Genomic DNA, 17,568 nt, shown 5'->3' on the forward strand with positions numbered 1-17,568 from the left:
GGAACAAGGGATATCATTGCTAATGTCAGATGGATCTTGGCTCAAAGCAAAGAATACCAGAAAGATGTTTACTTGTGTTTTATTGACTATGCCAAAGCATTTGATTGTGTGGATCATAACAAATTGTGGATAACATTGAGAAGAATGGGAATTCCAGAACACTTCACTGTAGTCATGAGGAACCTGTACATAGACCAGGAGGCTGTCATTCGAACAGAAAAAGGGAATACTACATTGTTTGAAATCAGGAAGGGAGTGTGTCAGAGTTGTATCCTTTCCCCATACTTATTCAGTCTATATGCTGAGCAAATAATCCAAGAAGCTGGACTATATGAAGAAGAATATAGCATTAGAATAGGAGGAAGAATCATTAACAACCTGAGATACACCGATGACACAACTTTTCTTGCTGAAAGTGAGGATGACTTGAAGTACTTACTGATGAAGATTGAAGAATACATTCTGCAGTGTGGATTGCACCTCAATATAAAGAAAACAAAAATCCTCACAACTGGTCCTATAAGTAACATTATGATAAATGGAGAAAAGATTGAAATCAAAGACTTTACATTGCTTGGTTCTACAATCGATGCCAATGGAAGCAGCAGTCAGGACATCAGATGATGTATAGCACTGGGCAAATCAGCTGCAAAGGACCTCTTGCAAGTGCTGAAGAGCAAAGATGTCTCCTTGAGGACTAAGGTGTGCCTGACACAAGCCATGCATAGTATTTTTAATCGCCTCATATGCATGTGAGAGCTGGACAATGAATAAGGAAGACCAGAGAAGAATTGATGCTTTTGAGTTGTGGTGCTGGTGAAGAATGCTGAAAGTACCATGGACTGCTAAAAGAACTAACAGGTCTGTCCTGGAGGAAGTGCAGCCAGAATGCTCCTTGGAGGCAAGAATGGCCAGACTTCACCTCACATACTTTGGTCACGTTGTTAGAAGAGACCATTCCCTGGAGAAGGATGTCATGCTTGGTGAGGTGGAGGATTGACAAAGGAGGGGAAAGCCCTCAAGGAGATGGATTGACACGGTGGCAGTGGCGGTGGACTCAAATATAGCAAGAATCATGGAGCTGGCTCAGGACTGGGCGGTGTTTTGTTCCACTGTGCATAGGGTCACTATGAGTTGGAGACAACTCGACAGCACTTAACAACAGCAACCACAATGACAACAACATTATCTTATTGTTTTCTTTCTACTCCCACTGGAATGTAAGCTCTACAAAGGCAGGGATTTTTGTCTGTTTTTTGATTGATGAGTTCCAAGCTCCTAGAACAGTGGACAGTCAGTACATACCTAGTGAATAAATGAATGAATACATCATGATTTCCTAAGATTATTTATATAAACTTAAGTATGCCAGAATTATCTAGAAATGAGTATGTATGAATGTTTTATGGGAGGAAGATCTTGACTGCCTGAGTCTTAAAGGCAGAGCCTGTGTTCTCTTTTGTCAAATATCGGTGGTGGTCTATGCTTGTTGAGGCCTTCACAGAATGCAGAACAAGCTGGTGTTCCTATTCTGATAAAGTCTGTTCCTCCTAAAAGAAATATTTGCTGAGCAAATTGTTGTTGCTGCTTTTAGTTTTCTACAGAATTTTTGCCACTGAGTGGCAAAAATAAATAAATAAAAACCTATCCAGATATTTCCACTGTAACTCATATGAGAAAATAACAAAACTTAGTCACCACATTGTTGAGCAGGAAAGGTCAGACAGCAGGAAGAATCTCTAGGGAGGCATTCACGAAACACTCCTGTTGTCATTTTAATCTTACTCTTAACGCCAAGGTGATGCCTAGTGTGATTTGCTGATGAATAACTTGCTCACAGAAATGGAAAATTCCTCTTTACTGTAACTGAAAAGGAAATAGGGGAATAAAAAGAGAAAAACAATTGAATTAAACAAGCATATCCTGAGTACGTATTTGTGATGCTCTTCACCCTACAGTGGTGGTGGTGATTGTTATGTGCCATGGAGTCGGCCTCAACTCATAGCAACCCCTCCTTGGGTTGCTGAGGCAGTATCACTATGGAAGTAGATTGCCCAGCCTTCCTTCCGAGAAGTGGCTGGTGGGTTTGAACTGCCAGCCCAGCCTTCTGGTTAGCAGTCAAGTGCCTTAGGCACTTGGATATACATGTGAAGTCCCAATGTTCCTACCATCAAGAGATGGCTGCTTTTCCTTGCCTTATCTCAGAACTACTCAATCCTCAGCTTCCTCATACTCAGTGGCAACCCATTCTTCCAGCTGTTGAGTAAAAACTTTGATTCTTCTCTTTTTCTTATAATCCACAGCTAATCCCTCAGGAATTCCTGGTAATTTTACTTTTAAATATGTCCAGAGCCTAACTGTGTCTCACCCCCTCACCCCCTGTATACTCTCACCATCATTGCTGAAACAGCCTCCCTAGACTCCCCCCCCCAGCTGTCTATTTTAAACATAGAAACCAGAGTGAACTTTGTATAATGAAAGTTATATTTCACTTCTCTCTTCAAAACATCCAGTAACTTGTCCTCTCACTCAAAGCAAAAGCAAAATTCTAAGGATAGCCCATAGGGCCCTAAATTATTTGCTCCATTGACTTCTTACTTCCATTCTATCCATATTGGCCTCTTGGCTATATTTCTTCAACTCAGCATGCATACTGCTGCCTCAGGACCGTTGTACCACCTGATCCCTGGGCCTGAAAAACCATTCCATGTGGCTCACCCCTCAGTTCCTTTAAGGCTTTCCTCCAGTGTCATCCTCCCAATGAGACTAACCCTGACTACTCAACTCAGCACTACAGTCTGCTCACTCCACCCTCAGCACTTCCAGACCCTTTCATCCTGCTTTAATTGTCTTTCTTCCCAAACTTACCAACTTTTAGCATTCAATATAACTTACGTATTTATTTTATTTGTGGTTTATGCCTGTTTACAACTAGGATGTAAGTTCATGAGAGCAAGATTCTTATTTTCTTCTCTGATTAATCCCCAGCTCAGTGTTTGTTGAATGAATAGTTAATATCTCTGTGAAAATTTTTTGTATAAATTACTCTGACCCACAGAAAGGCAAATATTGTATTAGCTCATTATTGGGAAAAGTCAAGGAAAGGTTTATATACAGAAGGAAACTTTCTTTGTTGGTCACCAAGAGTGGGAGGGGAAAGAAGAGAACACTACAAATATTTTTTTAAAAAATTAAAGAAAGAAATTACTGTGACCCAGATGTTGCATGCCCACAGAGGCAGGTTCCAATGGGGAAATGAGTCAAATGATGAGTTATCTCATTAAGCGAGAATAACCATTAACATTTAGAAAATAAAGTCAACACAGGTAGGATTGATAACACACCAAAGTCAAATAGTTATCTCTGTTATTTCTTGGGTAATACCCATTCCCAACCTAGGGGTATGAAGGATATGGAGCTGGATGCTTCATCTATGGAAAAGAGGTTTGCCTATAAATTTTTGAAGAAGATCCTGAAATATGTTGATTCTGCTCAAGAGTTTATTGCCCACTTGGGTAAGTATCATTGTGACACAACACCAAGAAAAATTATATTCCTTTATTTATTACCTAAATAATCATTTCCTATTGTGGCTCTTCATGATTCATTTAGACATCTGATTGTGGGGAATAAGAATGGCTTTGATTTTTCTCCCACGTAAAAAGTCAGTTTAGTCCTTGGCTTCCACATTTGGTTTGAACCTTTTGTAATTTTTCAAACAACTCATCCTATTTTAACTTTCTCATTGTTTTGCTTTGTGGCTGTGGGCATATGACTCAACCTCTCTGAAGCTGCTTTTTCATTAATAAAACAGAAAAGGGCAATGAAACAGCTTGGAGAATTGATACAAGAAATAGCTAGCCAGGACAATTGTAAAGTACTTTGTAAAATATGGATTTTGTCAAATCAAATAGCCGTCAGTGGCCTTCAAAAAATGCTGCTCTATTTCTAAAATGCTGTAACTACTTTTTAACTCTAACCAACTCTATGTTAACTGTGTCTTTGCAGAAGCTATCGTCAGCAGTGGGAAAACTGAAAAATCTCCTCACGACCAGGAGATCAAATTCTTTGCCAAAGTAAGGGACTCTCTGCACTTAATCAGATTACTTTCTTTTCACATTCTGTACTATTTAGGGAGCAAAGCAAGCTGCTTCGACAAAAAAATTCACAAATATGTTAACAAGTAAAAACTTGTAGTCTGTTTAAAGTTTAAGTAAAGAGGTTCATTAAGGCTCATTATGATTTGAACTGGAGAGCTGAATGGAACACAAGAAACAAAGTCAAGCAGTCCAACACAGCACAACTGCAAACACATTTTTATAGGGTTAGACCAGGAACTTTAGTTCACAGTATTTTGATTAGAGAATATACAATTAGAGCATTGAGAGGTGGGACATCTCATAGTGGGACTTCTGCTGGAATTGGTTTACAGAGCACATGCACATTGCGTGGATTGGTCATAGTACATAATTGCAAACGTATATGCTATTTAGGGGGTTTCAAGTAGTCATCAGGATGTCACAAAATGTCTTTCCCAAGTCACAAGATGTTAAGATAAACCTTAGGCTCACATGTTCCTGCCATCTGCTTGTGCAGGAGAATTCTGAAAATTTCAGGACCTTTTTCAAGGGTACACTCTTTCCACATCTGTGCCTGACTACAAAGAAAAACTTTTTTTTAGCTGCATGATTAAGTTTGTTTAAAGGTCAGTAAGCGTTAGAGAAGTAACTTAAGAACTTAAAATGGAGTTTGAAACTGAGGTCAAATCTAAAGAGGGTGTTAGAGCTACGTAAACCACAGCCTTCTACAAACCAGGTGCCTCGGAATTGGGGCTCTCAGATGAATCCAGTAGTGCCAATGAGACAGACGTGTATTTTTCACTCATGTAACAGTACCAAGGTAGGTGGGTGGTTAGAGGAAGTAGGAGGCCTGCTCTGTTCCATGCCATCAGAGAAGGTTGGCAATCTACTTCTGAAAGATCACCACCTTGAAAACCTCCTGGAGCACCACACTATCTGATACACACAGGGTCACCATGAGTCAGAACTGACTGAACAGCAACTGATTTGTTTTTTTTTTTTAAAACTACAAGGGAGACCGGATAATGCATTCTCTCATCAGGCAGCCTTGTGCTCAGGTTTCTATTGGTAAAAGGAAGAAGGGGAAAATGAATTTTGGGGCCAGTGAGCTGTCTCTGCCATACAACCCAACTTAGAGGACTAAAGGGATGTAAGGCTTGGGGTCATCTTTCTGTGTTTGGTAGCCTGGCTCTAAGAAGTAGAGATGATACACTTAAGGCTAGTGGTGCTAGACCATGTTTCAGGTGTGCCTGGTGGATGCCCACAGTCAGGTGTCCCATAGGATTACCCTGAAGGTGCTGACTCAGAGCTCTGCATACACATTTCTTTCAGAAGCAGCTCTCTCCTTTCACATATCCCCAACGCCTCTGATTTGAGGCCGCAAAGAAGAAAGTGTGATGTATGCCTAGTCCCTTGGGGCAGAGCTTTCAGGAATGCCAGGACCAGTATTCAGAGGCTGTTTGCTTACTGAGAACAAACTTTTTGAAAGGAACTGGAGGAAGGGCTTTGGCTAGCCTCCTAGGAATTAATGAATGGTGGATTTTCTAGGTTCTGCTACCTCTCGTTGACCAGTACTTCACCAATCATCGCCTCTACTTCTTGTCATCCCCTCTGAAGCCCCTTAGCAGCAGCGGGTATGCATCCCATAAGGAGAAAGAAATGGTAGCCAGGTGAGTCCCCAAAGTAAAGAGAAGGCCCTGGGACAAATGTGACTGATTTTAAACCCTAGGCTCCTGTGGACTAAATGATGAGTCTTTTAGAACCTGGTAATTAATGGCACACAGGTTTTGGTTATTATCTTGTATTTGAAAGAAATTGTACTCATCTTTGTGTCTGTATTATTTTGGCAACTAAGAGAAGTTCAGTGTTTGGGAATATCCATAAGGGAAATTGTTTATATGCTCAAGTAAGCCTCCATCCTGAAAAAACATTTAGAAAAAGGCAAAGATATCTCTGAAACTTGGTGAAAAAAAAGAACACAGAACACGAGAAGAAACAAGTTGACATGTTTTGTGATCCCCTTCTTATAACAAGCTTTTCCAATGAAGAAATCATCATCATCATCAGATCTTACAGTGCTCGTGCGAATGATCTGATATTTGAAATCTAGAGCTACATCATTTAATTTAAATTCCTAGTAGGGAAAATTTTTTCTTTAAAAGGGCCAGCCTCCCCACTCATTCTACTACATTTAACATGTAAATGCCCCAGCAGAGACAAGAAAGGGATGCTTAATTATTAGACTATGAGATGGAGTCCATTCTGGTCAGCTTTTCTGTGTATTTTTAGTTTAGGAATGATGAGTAATAGATGAGATTTCTAAGTAACAAAGAAATTGAAAAGCTGTAATGAGGACAGTCCATCAACTCTTCCCCTGAGCATGAACAATGTACATTACCCTTTATAAGGGTCTGACCACTAAATATCACCATTGTTAGGGGGAAATTCAACTTTAAGATTTACCTAACACTTATTAAATACTTGGCATGGCTTAACACTGAGCTTGGTTTTTCATATGCAAGAGTTTATTGCCCACTGATGTAAGTATCATGTGAAACATCACAGTGTTTTAAATTCTAGTACCTGTCTGTGTATTATGATCTCCATTTTCCAGATGAAGAAACTGAAATTCAGTCAGATTCACTGCAGTGCCCAAAATGACTGGTATTAAGTGGGCACAAGGTCAAAGCCAGGTCCCTCTCATTACATTGAGTGCCATGTAGTCTGTACCATTGTCACTTAATCTCATTTCTTAAGAAGAGAGAATCCTGTGCTGCAAAAGTGAGGTAGACTTTTAGTCAATTGCTGATCAAAATGTTCCTAAATATATTCAGGATGCATCAGTATATTTTGAAGGAAGTTAGCAAAATGAGGAAAAAAGTGAGATATTCAGATAACCCAATAGAGGGCAGATGTGTCTGTTTTCTTCATCTGTTTTTCTTAGATTATTAATTCATGGAAATGTAACATTTGTTCAGCCAGGCACCATTTGTCGTGGCTAGAATACCACCTAGAGTTGATCAGCCTTGCAAATAGCTTTCAAATCCATCAGTGCACTTGGTGCCCTCCCACAGAAGCAGTCATGTTTGCATTGACTGTGCTCCCCATTTCCACAGCCTCTTGTTTGCCTCCTTCACCCTTGGCCTCCCCTCTTCTGCATCTGATGTCATTCTCCAGTGTTCCCATACTCATATCTGGGATCCCTTTAACATCTGAGATGGGACAAGGACACCTGGGGACTCTGACCACTCAGAACTTTGGGCTAAGGACAGTGTGTCTACTTAAATCACAAGCTCCATGGAGATGAGAATTTTCAGGTCTTGGCCTTGGAGTGTCTGAGAAAGCATTTCTGACAGCAGGGAAAATCATGTTAGCACTAGGATCAAACAGCCCAACCATCTGCTCTAGTTAGAAACACACTATTTTGCATTTATACAGAGCATGAGTCCCCTTATAAGATTTTCACCAAAAATACCTGAGTTTACCTGTCCCTAACTCTGAAAACTGTACCAGTTATCATGAAGGAAGCACGGGACTGGGCAGTGTTTTTTCATTCTGTCATACATAAGGTTGCCGTGAGTTTGCATCAACTAAATGGCGGCTAACAATAATTCTAAAAACTAAGGAAGAGGGTTATATGATTACTGTCTATTTATAGATGAGAAAGCCAACCCTCAGAGCAGTTAAATGGCATCACCAAGACAGCTCAACAAAGTCTAGGCAGAGCCACAGAACCCACATTCATCCACATTGTTCTTCTCCTTGAATTTCATGAGTTTTCATCAAATACACATCTCTGACAAAAAGAACACTATGGGGAGAGAGAAAAATAGAAGTAGTTGAGAATGAATTTCACAGTACTCTAGCTGACTGCCAAATTTCTGTTAACTTATTCTGAGTTCTCTAAAGCTCTAGAACAAGGGGTTCCAACTTATCTCCACTGCAAAAACAGATGACTATCCACGGGACACTTTGACTGTTAATTTCCAGTAGACAGCCCGGAAAGAGCCAGGGCATTAACTGAAAACCATGTAAGGTGAGCAAGTTTCAGCCTCTGAGCACTAGGCTATATTTTCCATTTGGGCTGTCTTCTAAAACATATCTTCTCGTGAGGGACAAAAAGCTTCATGATGAATTATCAGTCAGAGACTGGGAATGGCTTCAGCTCATTCTCACTTTGGAACCCCATGGCCTGTGGCAGGTGTTTTCATTTTGCTGCCCCTCTTTCCTTTCCACCAGGAAGGACTGCTTCCTGAAGGGATTGCAAAGCCCTTATTTAGCTGTGGCAGTATCAGATCATGTCAGAGTTCTGAGAAATTTGCTCCCAAGTATCAGGAACACAGGTCAAGTGATGATAGCCATAGTCTTCCTTGATAAGGTCCACCATCAGCATCTTCAGAAACATCTATGGGGCTCCATTCTAACTGCAGAAGGCCCTCTGTGAGGCACTGTGGAAAGTAAAACTGTGAGATACAACTGGACCTTCAAAGAGTTCCATGGTGGAAAATATGGGTGAAAGCACAGAGAGGGGTCAAAACACACAAAAACATATGAGAGTGGGCTTTCCTAGTTCCAAGGACACAGATAGGACAGTAGGCCCATCTGATTCATAGACTAATGGGAGATGACAGAGATAAAAACAATTTCTTGATTTTGTTGTTGTTGTTGTTGTCATTGTTGGACACAATCTTCCCTGTTCCTGAACCACTTACATTCCTTCAGTCCTAACTTATTTCCCACTCCCCAACGAAAACCCCCAACCCCAGTCCCTTCACAATGGTCCCTTCTCATCCCCTATGGAGCTCATGATTTAAGTAGACACACTGTCCTTAGCCCAAAGTTCTGAATGGCCAGAGTCCCCAGGTGCCCCTGCCCCATATCAGATGTTAAAGGGATCCCAGATGTGAGTCTGGGAATGACCGGAGAATGGCATCAGATACAGAAGGGGGGAGACCAAGAGTGAAGGAGGCAAACAAGAGGGCTGTGGAAATGGGGAACACAGTCAATGCAAACATGACTGCTTCTGTGGGAGGGCACTAAGTGCACTAATGGACTTGAAGGCTGTGAATTGGTTTACAATTCATTGCAACAATGGAAAAATCATATTTCCTTCCAGACTCCTCATTTATTCCTGAATGTCATACAAATGAACATTTCAACAGATGGTACACTATGACATGACATGATTTGCAATCAGATTACTGCAAAATGCAGTAAAAGTCCCATAGGATCGTTTTCCATAAGGTTGGAGTTGCCTGTAAAAGGCCTTCACAGTTCTTCAATATGACAGCATGAACCAGACATTTTCCTGAATGTATTCTTGAGGATTCCTTGAGAGGGACATGTATTTTCCTGTGGTGGTGCTGTTCAGTGTTCTTTGTTGTACAGAGTGGTGGGGAGAATGGGGTGGGGCTTTGTTTATTTGGGCTATTAGTCATTAAATCCCTGTGCTTTTCCCACTTGGCATTCTTTTCTGCTTCAGCCTATTCTGCAAACTCGCTGCTCTTGTTAGACACAGGATTTCTCTCTTTGGTAAGTGAAAAGTATTGCTAAAGTTTGCACACCTCTCTATAATTATCCTGAACTTAAACTTTGCCATTATTTGTGGCTCCTCAGACAACCTGAGCCTTGGAACTAAGGTGTCACCTAAATTTGCCGTAGAAAATTGGTCTGAAGTATGATAAACGATCTCTCTTCCCCTTTAACAGCTCAGATTTTCCACACCAATGAATGTTTTAAGCTCTGAATCTAACATCCATCATAAAGTGGAGGCTATGTCAGGCCAAAGATAAATGCTTTGTCCCTGAACACAGACTTGGCACTTTGTGTATTAATGCTTAATTATGCTAGGCAGTGGTTTGTGCATAGGAATTGTGGTGGCACAGTGGGTAAGGCATTTGGCTGCTAATCAGAAGGTTGGTGGTTCAAACCCACCAGCTGCTCTATGAAAGAAAGATGAGAAAGTACGTAGCCATAGAAATTCACAGCCCTAGAGACCCTATGCGCCAGTTCAGTTCCCTCCTATAGGGTTGCTATGAGTCAGATTTGACTTGATGGCAGTGGGTTTTGGGTAGTTTGTGTATATTGAGAAAATTGCATTTAGAAGACAGGTTGGATGACTTGAGTAGTCACAGATGATACTTTCAATTCTAGGGAGTGATTCTACTACAATGGTGAGCTGTCTTCACATCTTAGCTCAGACACTTGACACAAGGTAAGTCTGCCCAGTTTTTTCCAAAAGTTTCTGAAGACTTGCTCTCTGACCCTCCTACCTCACTTATTATTGTACTGAAGAGAAGTTTTGGCACTGCCCTGCTGGAGCTGGGAAGAGTGAGGTTGACAGGGAGAAGATGAATCTTTCCCTGGAAGTTAGCACTTTCTGTTTCTCAGTTCACGTGATAAAGAGCTACTGTCACAACATATACTGAACACTAAAAGCTGAGTATTTGATCACTTCTTGTCTTCTCTTATTGAGAAGCTCATCTTTCAGAAGATAAAATATATAATGTGACAGAGTGCCAATTTGAACCTAATTCACAAAAAAAAAAAAAAAGAACGAAGAGCCACCTGATGGATGAAAGACCATAAGCTTCCTGGGAGAGGTGAATTGTATCACTCAGGATTCAAAATGACCTACAAAGGAAACATGGGAAGATCTGATTTCAGATAAGCTTGAGGCCCTGGCCCAGGTTCTGGGAAGAAAGATGGCCAAACAGGAAAGGAAGTCTTTAAAAATAAATAATTTTGTTCTGATAATATAACTATAAAGAATCCAATAAGATAAAGAAGAGAGAGATAGTGAAAGAAACCAATGGGGAGCTTTCTAACATTAAGTAGATCTAGCATTAAAGAGGGCCCTTGTCTAGAACAAAACTAAAAATCATTATATAAGAAAAAAGACCAAGTTTGCTGGTCTGATAGAGCCTGGTGAGACCCCTGAGACTATGGCCCCTAGCTACTCTTCAGGTCTGGAATTGAACCCATTCCTCTGGCTTCCAGCCAAACAACAGACAGACATATGGGGTGAAGATTTAAATCACATAGATATACTACTTGGAGCGATCAGTCATGGGAGAATAGAAGGGCTGTGTATGCACAGGGAGACAGCTTGGGGAACAGGAGAGCATGGGAGGGAAGGAAGGACACAGGGAAGAGGCAACTATAGGGAGGAAGTGGGAGGAGAGCCGTTACATTGTGGGAAATTGCAGTCAATGTCATGAGACAATGTGTATGAACTGCTGTATGGAAGATGAATTTGCTCTGTAAACTTTGATCCAAAAAAAAATAAAAAAAAAAAAAAAAAAGAAGGGCCCTTGTCAAAGATGGAAGGAGGACACACATCCTAATGTAAAAAAAGAGGACAAACCTGAAAGAATAACCAGAAGCTGAAGATCCACTGTCAACTGAAAATCTCTTTAAATTTTTTTTTAATTAAAAATAAAATGGTAAGGTTAATTAAAGGGGATTTTAGAGTTTGTGTAGAAACATGTTATGGAGATGTTGTTGTTATTTGCCGTTGAGTCGGATGCGACTCATAGCCACCCCTCCTTCTGAGGAGTGACTGGTGGGGTTGAACCGCCAGCCTTCTTGTTAGTAGTCAAGTGCCTTAGGCACTACGCTACCAGAGCTCCTTATGTGGAGATGTTAGGATAGGAAAAATTTATAGGGCCAGGGCAAGTCATCCTAGGGAACCACCAGCACTTGGAATTGGGATGAGGAGTCGTTATTCCAAGAGGCATATGAAAAGCCTGGGGAGGAAATTCTTTAAAAAACAAAAAATACAGGTCAGTGTGTTTGATAATTATTCCTGACAAAACCTGCCACTAGAAAGTTAGGAAGCTAGCTTATTACTACCAGCAATAGGACCAAACATCACTGGCCAAACGTCACTGGCTTTATCTCCTTGTTTTTATATTCATGGTTGTTTGGATGATTATCAGCAAAAATGCTGAAGTTAAAAATCATCTGTCATTGAACCAAGTCTGTCATAATATTCTTGTGAATAAGATAGAGATTTATGGAAAATTATAGGTGACTTGTAGGCTTTGTTTTAATTCTAAATATTATAAAATAGTTTTGAGGCAGGTTCTTAGATGCCCACAGCTAATCTCTCCCAGGGGAACAGGTCAGTATTTTTTCAGTGGTCCAATTAAGCTTTCTAATTTAAAAGGGGCTTACTATCCCTTTTCTCTGTTTCATCTGAGCTAAGAACTCCCTACAAGCTAATAGAAATCTAAGTTTCACTTGACTTACTTTCTTTGTTCTCTTTCTCTCTAAAGATTCTCTATCGTTAGCGAGTTCACATTTCTAGCTAGTCATTATAAAGATTTCTTATCCCATGGTGTGCTGTAAGAAAAACTCACCTCTTCTTTCCTTTATTTACATATTTTCAAAGAATGTAGCCAGTTGCAACATTATATAGATACCAGGTCAGCAATATCAGTTTCATTCTAAATCCTTCTGTACGTTTCTTGAGGAGTCAAGCAATAATTCCCTCAAACTGAGCAGTGTCCAGTTGGCAGCTTCCTTTGGGTTGGTGAGACCCAGATTTCTTCTTGGATGCTAACCACTCTTTGCACACAGTGTTGTCAGGTGATAGTGGTGTGTCATTGTGGGCCCAGGTTATATGGCAAGCCACCAGTTTCAAGAAGGGGGTTGGCTAAAGGTTCAGAATATGATTCTGGTTTTGAAAACTGTTTGCTTACAGGACAGTCATGAAGTCAGGCTCAGAGCTGGTGAAGGCGGGGTTACGTGCGTTCTTTGAAAATGCTGCGGAAGACTTAGAGAAGACTTCGGAAAACTTGAAGCTTGGGAAGTTTACCCATTCCAGAACACAGATTAAAGGCGTTTCTCAGAATATTAATTATACCACAGTGGCTTTGCTACCCATCCTGACGTCCATCTTTGAGCACGTCGCTCAGCATCAGTTTGGGGTGGATTTGCTCTGTGAGTCATACCGTTTTTGTCATGGTTTTATATATTGATGGCCACAGATAGAAAGTATGTGGCTCCTTCACTTAGGGTGACCTTTAGGGCAAAGTCAAAAGATAATTATTTGACACTTTTTTCTTCTTAGGTATAAAAAGGAACTAATACTGGAAAGGAAGAAATCCCAAATTTGAGTATATAGTATTTAATCGTTCCCACACATACTCTAGGTCAGAATTTCCCCTGTCTAGTCTAGCTCCCTACCATTATATCCCTCTTAATTAGAAAAGGTTATCTGAATAATAGAGCAGAAAGTATAGATTTGTTCCCAAGGCTTTCCAGACATGGATTTTCCTATTTAAAAGCCCTAATTTAGTCACTGGATACCAGAAGCAAAAGAAAGATGCTATTATTTTCCCTCTCTGAGCATTCAAAAACAGACCAAAGTCAGTTTTACTTTAATCTATGTTTACTACCATGTACAGCGCCCCTGTACACATATTCTACCACCAGGCTTCAGTCCCACTTCAAATTTCAGCACATAATTTTAATTTAACCAATAGCTGATAGCTAAGGCTGTGTCATTCATATCCCTGAACAAGTGAAAATCAGTTGTTTTCATGGAGTATGGGAGAGAGGGGCATCCAAGCTCATTATTTAGTGCCATTGAAACAATGCAAATCCTTAGTTGGAAAAAAAAAACTAAATTAGTTCTAACATTGTTATAGTAGTCAGAGCCTTCAAAAGTGTTCCATACGTTGTTAGAAGTAGGCAACCTGAAGATTAAATTCTGTGAGCTCTTAAGCAGAACATGGCCTTCCCTTAGGAAACACAGTAAAATCATAATATGATTGAATTTTCTTTTGAAAAGCATCCAGCAGAGAACGTGGGATAAGAATACATGAAGAAGTTTGCCTTCTCTCTGAAGAAAGTTGGGCCGTTGTTCATAGAGCTCTTCCTAGGAAGTGAGCAAACGGCTCATTCAAGCTTCAGGTTTTTTGCATTCTTCCTTTCAATTGAAGGAAATATTGCCCCTGGTAAATTTTGACTGCAGTCTATCCCTCTATGGGGAAAAAAGGAGAAAATCCCGTTATGGAAGGACCCATCAGACAGATTATTCTTTCCCTGGGAAGCGATTTGATCCCCATCACAAGCCTCACAAAGGAATTATGGTTCTCAACTGCCATTGCTCAATGGAGCTATGTGTTTTCTCTCCCAGATCAGTAACTGGCATCTGGATAGAAAAGGGACATGCTTGGTTTGGGTTTGGGTTTGGGTTTTATTAAAAAAAAAAAAAAAAAAAAAATTCTTTTGCTCTTCAGGAATGCCTTGGTATGTGATATATTGGGGCTTTTGTTTTTTATCTCTCTCTTCCTGTTCGTGGACCCTGTCAGTCTGCAGGCGGTGAAGCTGGGGTTGATGCACAGTAATGATAGCTCTTCTTTGTTGCAGTGGGTGATGTGCAGATTTCATGCTACCACGTACTGTGCAGTCTCTACTCCCTTGGGACAGGAAAGAACATCTATGTTGAAAGGTAATTGGTGAACAACAGAGGCTAATACAGTAGGGCTCAAAACAACGTAACTAACGCTTTTTTAAACATTTGATAATACCTTTTCAATCCTGTGATACCAAAATGTTCAGTGATATGGAATAGTAATTTCAAGTCTAGGTGACAAATTATGGCAATATTAAGAAGTGTAATGAGGCTACTGAGTGGATGACTTCTGTGGAGATAGCTGGTGAATGTATGTGTCGGCAGGAGCAATTTAGTTAGGGTAAATCCTGTGTTAGTAACAAAGAAAGAATAGTCTTTGTCTTTATAATCACAGCTTTCAGAGCTCCTGTGGTTAAAGCTTGCTGAGATGCTCAAGAGACCTGAGTCCATTGCTTTAGTGTTTAATGAGTTTCTCTGTGATACAACACTGGACCGTTAACCATGCTCAGCTGTCAGATTAGCTGCAATTTCAAACAAGTGCACATTTCAGTAGCAGAAATGCCATTCAGTAATCTTGAATCTGAACAAGCTGATTTGCAGAGGTACCTGGGTTCCAGCTTTGTGTTTCTAATCTGCCTTTACCAATGAAGGCCTTAGGTGACCCCCTGCCTTTCAACATCAAATGCCATGTGTTGTGGTGTTCTGTTTAAATCCATGGGAAGATTGAAGGATAGGCAGTGTATTAACCAAAGTCTGGACTTAATCTTGTCCTTGAAAGACTTTTTTTTTTTCTTTTGTGCCCTTTCAAACAAGGACACTGGAAGGATTTTGATCTGTGCTTTAAAATTACTTCAGCTAAACATCCTTTTGGTATCTATCTACTCTCCATGACCTTCCTTTGCTTATGATTCCTTTACCAAAAAGCCCACAATAAACCCTTGCTTCCCATCAAAACTTACATAAATGTCAGGCTTAACATTCCATTCTAATTGCAGTCGTTCAATAAAGCAAAAAAAAAAAAAAAAGACAGTGGCTTCTTCAAGAGCAGTATATAATGACTAAATTTGTTTAAAATATGATTTTAATTCATTGCAATTGCCTGTCTTTCCTTACTGTTTTACATAATATATGGATAGTTTTCTCTGATAGGATTGTAACATGGCAGACAAAAGTTTTAACCATATTTTATACAATATCAACAAGAGAAGCAATAAAATTTTTTCATTTAATATTGAATTTCACTTAGAGAACGTGTCTTTAATCCACTTTTCCCATTGGGCATTGGTAAATATTTTCTTAATATCTTTTCTCATTCTCTCAGTTTATATATGTATATATATATACATCTGTGTGTTTGTGTTTCTTTGTACTTTTTTTTTTTCCTTCTTGTAAAGCTTATGCATTCTTCTCTTGGAATAAAAAAGAAAAAGAAAAGTCAAAGAAAGGTCAGCTCTGAAATGTCAGACCAGAAAAAGACTGCTCTTTGTATGATTTTTTATACTCTGTTCATGTATTCATTCCAGACTTACTGTATACCTGCTCTCAACAGCACTGTGAATATCAGTGCCTGTGTTTTTACTCCATGTTGATGGAGTCAAGGCTGCCCCATTGCTTCTCTTTTTGTTAACAGTTTCACATCCTGGAGATGTGAGGCTTTTGTTTGTTCATTTTCTTTTGTATTGTGAAAGTAAAATATGCTTGTTTTTAAAAAATTAAGTATTTAAGTAGTATCTAAAGTTAAAAATGGACTGTTTTCTTCTCCCTAGTCCACCACCGCTTGGATCTAATACCCAACAGGAGCCACTCTTTATAACTGGGTGTGCATCATACAAGATATTTTCTGTACCCATACATTTTCACACATAAGAAGTTGAAATACTTGTATTTCTTGCAACTTTGTCTTGTGGAATGAAGCTAAAAAGTTGATTTCCTTATCATTCAACTCATTTTTTAAATTTCTCCATTAGCTACAATATCCACTATCCTGTTTAAAAAGATGAACAAATGAGTATACTTATATATCTAGCGATCTCCTGTCCTTCCCACCTTCCTGTTTTTGCTATATATAATTCATTATAACATTTACATTCTGTTGTAGGGAGCTCTGGTAGCGTAGTGCCTAAGGCACTTGACTGCTAACCAGAAGGCTGGCGGTTCAAACTCACCAGCCACTCCTCAGAAGGAAGATGAGGCAATCTACTTTCGTAGTGATGTTGCCTCGGAAACCCAAGGAGGGGTCGCTATGAGTCGGGTCCAACTCGATAGCATATAACAACAACAACAACATTCTGTTGTATAACCAGTATTTTTTGAGTTGCTTCCCTTATATGTTTATACTTAAATGATTCATTGCTAATCATAATCCTTTTGAACCTTAACTTTTCCTAAGTTGTTGGGTTTTTTTTTTTTTATTTATTTCTCTGTTGGCCCACCGAATTCATCCTTAAGTAGTAGTTTCTATAAAAACCCACAAATACTTTTGAGGTCTTACATATTTTGGAATATCATCCTTTGACTTTTATATATGAGCAATTTCTGTGGTGTAAGATCCTTGGATCATAATCGCCTTCCCTCAGAAGCGTATATACATTGCTTCTTTGTGTTTTGATGATGTATGTTGCCTGAGCTGATTTATTCCATGTACATGTGACTTTGCTGTGAAGGGGAGAAGCTGGCTGGTCATAGGATTCTTTTTTTTTTTTTAATTGTGATCTGGGTGAGAGTTTACAGAGCAAATTGGTTTTCCATTCAACAATTCATAAATATTTTGTATGGTGGCATTGATTGCAATTCCCACAGTGTAACAGCTCTTTTCCCATTTCCTTGCTGTGTTTATCATTTTCCTATGTCATTCTTGCCTATCCCTTCCTGCCTCCTGAGCAAATGCTGCCCTTTTGATCTTGTATGCTTCGTTGTTCTAATGAGTGCATAACTTCCTGGTATTATACTTCACCTTATAGATCTGTCTTTCGACTGAAAGTTGAGCCATGGGGGTAAGTTCACTTCCCAGCTTGAAGGGTGTCTAAGGACCGTAGTCTCAGGAGTTCTACCAATCTTTATCAGAGCAGTAAGCCTGATCTTTTTTTTTTTTTCTTCCTGCCTTCTGAGTTTTTTTTTTTTTTT

The 17,568-nt window shown here is 39.7% G+C and overlaps 1 protein-coding gene across 1 annotated transcript in view; it reads left to right on the top strand.

Moving 5' to 3' along the window:
• The window catches only part of RYR3 (ryanodine receptor 3), a 585,899-nt gene that overhangs the window by 441,749 nt on the left and 126,582 nt on the right, over nucleotides 1–17,568 (top strand). The window contains exons 58-64 of the mRNA XM_007940521.1: nucleotides 3,400–3,515; nucleotides 4,009–4,076; nucleotides 5,628–5,749; nucleotides 9,562–9,611; nucleotides 10,233–10,293; nucleotides 12,787–13,025; nucleotides 14,460–14,541. Of these exons, the coding sequence (XP_007938712.1) occupies nucleotides 3,400–3,515; nucleotides 4,009–4,076; nucleotides 5,628–5,749; nucleotides 9,562–9,611; nucleotides 10,233–10,293; nucleotides 12,787–13,025; nucleotides 14,460–14,541 (738 nt within the window). The remainder of the gene's footprint in view (nucleotides 1–3,399; nucleotides 3,516–4,008; nucleotides 4,077–5,627; nucleotides 5,750–9,561; nucleotides 9,612–10,232; nucleotides 10,294–12,786; nucleotides 13,026–14,459; nucleotides 14,542–17,568) is intronic.

The sequence above is a fragment of the Orycteropus afer genome, unplaced genomic scaffold (genome assembly GCF_000298275.1).
Source record: "Orycteropus afer afer isolate SDZICR_OR568_19922 unplaced genomic scaffold, OryAfe1.0 scaffold00068, whole genome shotgun sequence".
In the NCBI taxonomy this organism is placed as follows: domain Eukaryota; kingdom Metazoa; phylum Chordata; class Mammalia; order Tubulidentata; family Orycteropodidae; genus Orycteropus; species Orycteropus afer.